At 34.5% G+C, this 7,338-nt stretch overlaps 2 protein-coding genes across 4 annotated transcripts; one reads left to right on the top strand and one right to left on the bottom strand.

The window, feature by feature from the left end:
* Positions 1 to 57: 57 nt before the first annotated feature.
* LOC131847843 (ATP synthase lipid-binding protein, mitochondrial) lies at positions 58 to 2,925 on the bottom strand. Of its 3 annotated transcripts, none has more exons than XM_059197511.1 (4): positions 2,815 to 2,925; positions 2,260 to 2,339; positions 1,617 to 1,803; positions 58 to 686 (listed from the first exon to the last, which is right to left on the bottom strand). In XM_059197511.1, exons 2-4 carry the CDS (start codon positions 2,305 to 2,307, stop codon positions 523 to 525), a joined length of 399 nt encoding a protein of 132 aa, XP_059053494.1. In that variant the 5' UTR covers positions 2,308 to 2,339; positions 2,815 to 2,925; the 3' UTR covers positions 58 to 522. The 3 variants fall into 3 exon arrangements, with proteins under 3 accessions (XP_059053494.1, XP_059053495.1, XP_059053496.1); XM_059197512.1 differs by lacking the exon at positions 2,815 to 2,925 and adding an exon at positions 2,710 to 2,808; XM_059197513.1 differs by lacking the exon at positions 2,815 to 2,925 and adding an exon at positions 2,579 to 2,603.
* Positions 2,926 to 3,134: 209 nt separating this feature from the next.
* Positions 3,135 to 7,014, top strand: LOC131847869 (juxtaposed with another zinc finger protein 1). Its single transcript, XM_059197558.1, has 5 exons — positions 3,135 to 3,270; positions 3,568 to 3,756; positions 4,091 to 4,199; positions 4,617 to 4,763; positions 6,096 to 7,014. The coding sequence occupies exons 1-5, from the start codon at positions 3,171 to 3,173 to the stop codon at positions 6,544 to 6,546; spliced, it is 996 nt and encodes a 331-aa protein (XP_059053541.1). The 5' UTR covers positions 3,135 to 3,170; the 3' UTR covers positions 6,547 to 7,014.
* The last annotated feature ends 324 nt before the right edge of the window (positions 7,015 to 7,338 follow it).

The following is a 7,338-nucleotide window of genomic DNA, read 5'->3' as shown; positions in this document are numbered from 1 at the left end:
TCTTTAAAATTTACTGCTGGTCATGAGATAATATTGGGTGATACAATAAATGCTCACTGAAATTGGTTTGTATCATTTAATCGCCCTAAAAATGTACATTACATGTGCCGACATTCTCAAACAGGTAAACGCATACACCATATAAAAGTCGGTGACAATACACACGCAAATACAACTGGTCACTGGCTTTAAGATATCATCACCGACTCTTAATATTTTGTGTGACTATGATAACATGATTCATAGTAACAGTCTACAATAATTAGGAATAGAAATAACTGTAGCTTTTGTTTAATGTTTACGTACAACATTTTATTTTCAGATATCGTTTATACTACATAATTAAATAAATTGCATTCCAGATGACGCACTGGTAAAGTGTAACACATTTTACACATCAGTCCTTGCATCACTATGAGGGTGAGGTTTCCACACATTCGATTCCATGGCCGTCCACTCCAGATAGTATACACTGAAACCTCGTTATGTGGGATGGCAGTAGTGTTCTTATAAGTAAATAGCTTAGAAAGCAAACAAGAGCAAGAAGGACATCATAAGACAGAAGAGACCCATAGCCTCAGACAAGGCGAAACCTAAGATGGCGTATGAGAACAGCTGCTGCTTGAGGGAGGGGTTCCTGGCATAACCGATGATCAGGGAACCGAACACCGTTCCAATACCAGCACCTGTAATAGGAATTGAATATTTTAATACAAATAACAAATATAAAATTTATTATAATGTCATTATGTAATTACAAGTAATTATAGTATTAAGATAATGTGCAGGTTAGGATGGCAACAAAATAAAATATTTATCTCTAACTACGAAAATTACATAAAAAGCTAGCTCACCTAGTTATGATCTTGATGGAGTAAAAATGTTAGAAGTAAATATCATTGCAAATTAAAACATGCAACATAAAAAAAAAGATGAGGCATCCACAAAAAGTAATATACACTGTACATAAAATCTCAGTATAAAAGGATTGTTTAAAAAGCAAATAACATTAGAAATGCAATCATTAGACAGAACAGGCCCATGGCTTCAGATAGTGCAAATCCCAAGATGGCATATGAGAAGATCTGTTGTTTTAGTGAAGGGTTGCGTGCATAGCCAATGATCAAACATCCAAACACCACACCAATACCAATACCTGTAGGTGACACAAGCATTTGTTAGAAAGCAGTCTCAGCAGCACACAAAACGTGAAGTTTCCTTTGGAAATGGCTTTGAGATACAGAAGAGAAGAATATATATTACAACTAGCTTATATTAACATTTAAACTTTGTGAATTTTTAACATTTAATAAATTTTGAATATATATAATAACTTTCTGTATCTCTATATCACTGAACTGCATTGTAATGTATAGAAGTGATGAGAAATCCTTACTGCAGTGCTATCAATATCATCTGATTGCATAACATTGATTTATTGCTGTATAGAATTATGTTATAAAAAAAAAGTATTATTCTACATAACATGACTGTAAATCTCAGATTAATTTACAAAGCAGTTTAGTGTCATGTTAAAACTTAAGAATGTGCATATAAAATATAGTTAGTGGACAAGACATTAACACAATGTTAAAAAAATAACACAAAATGCTTACCAGAGCCAGCTACTCCTACTGTCGCTGCACCAGCACCAATGAATTTGGCAGCAGAGTCAATGTCCTTTGTGACCGATGTGGTCTGGAAGGTGCGCACCGCTGATAACTGGGCAGGTGCCACTGGCACAATCTGTGTCTGTGAGGGGACTGCAGCAAGTGGCCTCAATAGAGCAGTGTTGCTCAGAACCTGCAAATCAAAGCAATATATAATTTACAAGTACCTAGCTATGTAGGTATTCACTATGTAGGTTAAAGTGAAAAATCAATAATTATATAAGTATTGTAATTTTATATCCGAAACTAAGTGTAAATCAGTACAATTGATTATCCTATAATCTGTTACTATATAGTAATCTATAATGATTATCATTAGTACATGATTAGGTTATTATATAATATGTAAGTTGAAGGTTGGGAAAAATGTTTTACTAGAATTCTGGTCTTCACTGCCTATGTAATTAATTAATTTTAAATATAAGCCGGTATGAAACCTATTGTACAGAATAAACAAGGTCAGACTAATACTTAAAATGTCACTGACAGCAAATATGCCCTAAAAGGGCCATACTATTTCTCTGGTACCTAGGGTTTTGTACTGAAAATTTTAAATAAGAAACCAAGAAATATTTCGTAGAATACTTACAGCAGACCTGGCTGCAGGGGCGACGATCAATCTGGCGGCAGACAGCATTTTTGTGTTAGTTTGGGTGCGGCGAGCGACAACTGAAAGAAACCGTATCACAGGTCAGTAAATCAGTTAGTGCACACAGGATCGTCGCTCAACTAATACTGGGTATTGATAACCGAGGACTTGACAGTTTGACCGACGAACTGCAGATCGTTACGTAATTTTTGGACTACGTAACAATGACTGAGATTAGTCGATAAAAGACTAAAAACTGTTGTAGAGGATAGAAAGTCTCCCTGTATATCAATTAGGCCTTGATTTAAGACTATATTACCACGTAACAATATAAATAAGCGACGACGGAAAATGGCCGATTCGGCAGATGATTGAACTGACTGAAGATTGAACTATTTCCCTCTATGACAATTTATGTATTCACAAATAAATAATTACACTATCACTCACTAGAAAATATTTTATAACGATTAAATCACTTTAGATTCCGCGATGGTTTGTAATTTTAACACTTTTTCACGATTAGTTTTATAATCGAATTTATGCCGCACTTACCAAAGAACACCGAGAGGGAGGAGACCGGCCTTTGGAATGTTCAATTTCAGAGTAGTGAAGTGAAACAGAACACAAATAAGAAATTTCTATTGGTTGATATCACGGAGAGTTCCGTTCGGTGTAGCCAACTATCGATTAGACTGCGCGGATGACAGATGTAATAAATACTTTTTAATTGTAAAATGTTACCTCTTAAATTTTAGAGAAACAAATTATGGGAAAATTCTCTAACTATTTAAAGACAGAAATTTTATTTCATATTACTAAATAAAACCTTTTAAACTATACATTGATACCTGTCTTTTGTAGTATGGAGTACAGTCTTGTGATTGACTAGTGCACTACCTTTAGACGACATGGCCGTCTTCATGATAAACATCTGTAAATTTAATGCCTGTGGCATAATATTTCCGAGATTACCGCAGTTAATTGAGCATATCGAAGACGTTCATATTGGTAAATATTAAATATAGTATTCAATATTAGTCTGTTATGGTTATTTTGCATTTGTAATATAATCTAGGAACCTCCCATTTAGTACCTCTTATCAGTGTGTAAATGTTGTCAACATTGAAGTATATTTTTGTTCAAAATTTGATTAATTTTGCGGGAAATTATACGTATGGAAATATTTTTTAGCACATTTAATTGAATATTAATATCTATAATAAAATCTGATTGAGTACACAAATCTTTAATTGAACAAATAATGCTGAAACAGCTGATTTTGGAAAATAATTTCATAATTTGTAGATTATGATCCAGAAGTAATAGAACAAAAAGAAGCGTCGCAGCCAGCATGTGTTCCTTTGAGTTATGTTTTACGATTTTACACGCATAGCTCTAAAAGAGAGATTAATAATATGCCTCCTGCGTCGGATGTTCGCCGACGACATCCTTCAGCACCGACCACACCATCGGTTCGTAGCAGCACTCCCACAGGTATTTTTTTAGAATTCAATCATATTTTATCGTATCGTTTTTCATGTTATGAAAAATACATGTTTTAATAGGCAGAGCAAGGAGAAATACTCCTTATATAAATCTTCTTAGGGCTGTCCTAGTTTATGTGAGTTCGGCTCTCTTACTGTTAGAACACAGAGGCCGTCCAAGATCAATGGGCACTGACACACAACGAAGGTTAATACAAAATTACAGAGACATTAGCTGAGTGTTACTAAAAGTACAGTTTATATGAATAATATTCATCTTTGTAGGCACTGCTATAACATTTTTATCTACTTAATTAATTTATTTGTTTTAATAATTATTTCAGGCAGCGAGATAGATGAAGATGAGATGATTTCAGAGTCGGAGGATAGCAATGACTCGTGGACTACGGTTGAAGAATACAGCTCTGATTACATTCTTAGATATGGTATCAAGTATGTGTATTACTATACTTGCTAAAATTACAAGTTAAAACTTTGCCCAGTTTTTGGCATAATTTTTAATTACATTTCTGTCTACTATTCGTAGAGTGCAGTTATGTAGCCTATATATTCTTCTTTGATAAATGGTCAACACTAAAATATTCAATAAAATATTCAACACTAAAAGAATTTGAAAAATATTAGTGTAGACCAACTCCATCTGTCGCTGTCGCATTGATTGAGATGTCATTATTTCGATAAATAAATTCAATAAAGACAAGTTACATACCTGTACACTTAGCCAAATTTTATAAAAATCGGTTAATGATTTTTGGAATTTATCTTGGACAAACACAATGACACACTGGCTACATTTAATTGTGTGAGGATTATTTTCGAATAGTTTATTATTATTTATTAATTTTATAGAATGAACGCGAACGCTTCGTCTGGGGCATTGGGTCCTGCCGCTCAGGAAAAGCCATTTGCGTGCCCAGTACCGGGCTGCAACAAGAGATATAAAAATGTGAATGGTATTAAATACCACTCAAAGAATGGGCATAAGAAAGATGGCAAGTGAGTATTTTATAGTATTTTATGTAGATGGATTAGGGATGGACATTATTTTTATTCTTTGATTGTAAAATACTTAAAAATGCACAGCTTGATATATCAGGTGGTGACCCCATCCAAAATCTTCTAATGTACTTGTAAGGGTCGGGGTGGGGAAGTGTACCTGTGAGCTTTATATGGTTACAGACATTTGTGTCTTAGCCAGTTTATAAAAATAAAAAATAGTCATTTGGGTTCGTAAAATTTAAAAAGAAAAGGACTCGTTTAATGTAACTTTCAACGCCTAAATGAAATAAAGTAAATAAATAAAAATAATGACATAACTACCTAAACTACTTTTGAAATTTATAGCAGTAATTACATTTTCCCATTTAGAAAATTTCCAATGCTACAGAATGCTGACCAGTACAATAAAAAGTTTATTACTGGACCCAAGAAACGATTGACAGCGCAAGAATATTTCTGGAAAAAATGGGTATCGCCGCCATGTCGGCGTTTGAAATATTTATCAGTCGTTGTACTTAGTTCATACTAACCATAATAGTGTACTGTATAATATATAATATTAGTAGATATTTGGAAAATATAGTGTGCTGCGTAGCTATGTTATATAATATAATATACGAGCGGCCTCACCTACCACGGTGGGGCAGGGTAGAACGCTTGCCCCACCCTGGCCTTGACCTATAAGATACCTAACCAAACCTAACAATAAATTCTAATTAGTAAATACGATACTTAATATCCGTAAGAAAGTTCATATTCGACGGTCGACAAAAAAAATAACATACAAATATAGGTTGCTACAGAGTGTAGCCGTTTTTAATAAAAAAAATAATCGGGGTAAGATCGCGGGAATAGTTTGTTAGTTAAATAATATTTTAGACTGCTGACCTATTCTGAGCCCCTGGCTGCACATGCATACAGCCATGCACGGCTTAATTGATTATAATTCTTCTTCAGAAATGACTGTATGAAATCTGTTCAATATGTTTTGAGATTAAATATACAGATAGCTTCGGTGGGGTCTTTGTATTCGATATGAATAGATGTGGTATTAATTTGTCGTCGTCCCTCTGCTTTGTTATGTTATGCAGTATGGGAGTTTATTCACGCAATATGTAAAATAATATAACTTGTTGTTCTTGTAAAAGCAGAGCATAAGTCGGGTCCTATTCATTTTACTTGGCTGATTCTGTATTCTGTACGTGGCAGTAAAATGATATAAATAATTTTAAAAGTAAATTCTGGCATATCTAATTTCTTGGATTTCCAAACTAATATTAAATTAATAATGTGTTAGTTGGTGCACTTATGTTTTTTTTTATATTTCAGGATCAAAAAGGCTTACAAATGTCAATGCGGCAAAAGTTACAAAACATCTCAAGGCCTTAGGGGACATTCGATATCGTATCATATGACGCAGGGCAGTCCTCCGCCGCCGCCGCCGCAGCCGCAGCCGCAAGTGGCTGGTATCGTGGTCACAGCGTCGCCCGCTCACTCCTTCGCCACTCTAGGCAGCCTTGGGACGCTCGATGGAAAGAAACTGGTTCGCATATACGACTCCATCAGGACTAAACACCTGCCGTCCTTCACTATTCCGAAGCACAGTCTCGCTAGCCTCAACATAGTCCAGGCCCGTCAGCCGGGACCCTCCACGTCAAATCCAGCACCCGGATCCAGCCAAGTCGACAATAAGAAGCCCGGCTCGCCAAAGGTAAATCTTCAAAAAGCACGACCTTCTAAGCCGCCTACGCCTAATAAAGGCGATGATATGTCTGATTAATTTTCTTCGTGATCGCCATAAAAAGTAACTGGCACTGCAGGGGCTGAGCACTTACGTAACGAATTTAAACTCATTAGTGTAGTTATATTGCAGTTCCTATGTAAAAAAGCGGTTTTAATTTATTTCATTGTATTTATTAGTCATGTTTTGTTACTACTCATTATATGAAGGTGTCCACTGCTTGCGTGAGTGTATTCGTAATAATGATTAATATTTTAGATGCACAAGATATTGTATATCGCACCTTCATCTAACGAGGATCGATGTGTTGGAAATTTTTGTTTGATTGTTGTTATTTTATTTTGAAGATTTTTATACTAATTTGTATTTATGAATGTTTTTTTATTTAAAAATGGATGTTCAGAAAAAGGCTATTATGTATAAATGGTGCAATTTTATTCGTTTTCAAGGCTCCATATTTTTTTTCGAATCAGTCAGTGTTGGTCAATTTTTGAGTTTTCTTTTTTTTTTTTTTTTGTTAACTTGATTTATTGTTTACAATATATCTACACCAAAAGACATAACTTGTTTTGTGCTGCGCTAAGTCTGAATTTTATGTAATACAATTAACGTCTTCCCTATTTCCACGTCACGACATTGTGTTGTGATTTTCATCAAAGATTTTGACCTATATAAATATTGAAATAGGTATTGAAGTCTGTTGATTATACCCATTGTATAGGGTATTAGCATATATGTATAATGATAATGTAATCATTTATCTCTTTGTGCCATTAATTCAATGTGTGTGTACTTAATTTATATGTCACGCAGTAGCTTCACATGTCAAAA

The sequence above is a fragment of the Achroia grisella genome, unplaced genomic scaffold, assembly GCF_030625045.1.
Source record: "Achroia grisella isolate CSIRO2021 unplaced genomic scaffold, CSIRO_AGI_Agris_v1 utg544, whole genome shotgun sequence".
NCBI lineage: Eukaryota > Metazoa > Arthropoda > Insecta > Lepidoptera > Pyralidae > Achroia > Achroia grisella.
Note: the sequence above shows the minus strand (reverse complement) of the source record. Positions and strands in the feature narration are given on the sequence as shown.

What these genes read in the sequence shown, in the direction of transcription:
- LOC131847843 (XM_059197511.1), bottom strand. Translation starts at nt 2,307, where the DNA reads ATGCTGTCTGCCGCCAGATTGATCGTCGCCCCTGCAGCCAGGTCTGCT. An exon ending in CCCCTGCAGCCAGGTCTGCT is followed by an intron (nt 1,804 to 2,259) that starts GTAAGTATTCTA and finishes TTTGATTTGCAG; the next exon opens with GTTCTGAGCAACACTGCTCT. An exon ending in AGTAGGAGTAGCTGGCTCTG is followed by an intron (nt 687 to 1,616) that starts GTAAGCATTTTG and finishes TTCCTATTACAG; the next exon opens with GTGCTGGTATTGGAACGGTG.
- LOC131847869 (XM_059197558.1), top strand. Translation starts at nt 3,171, where the DNA reads ATGGCCGTCTTCATGATAAACATCTGTAAATTTAATGCCTGTGGCATA. An exon ending in TATCGAAGACGTTCATATTG is followed by an intron (nt 3,271 to 3,567) that starts GTAAATATTAAA and finishes CATAATTTGTAG; the next exon opens with ATTATGATCCAGAAGTAATA. An exon ending in TCGTAGCAGCACTCCCACAG is followed by an intron (nt 3,757 to 4,090) that starts GTATTTTTTTAG and finishes TAATTATTTCAG; the next exon opens with GCAGCGAGATAGATGAAGAT.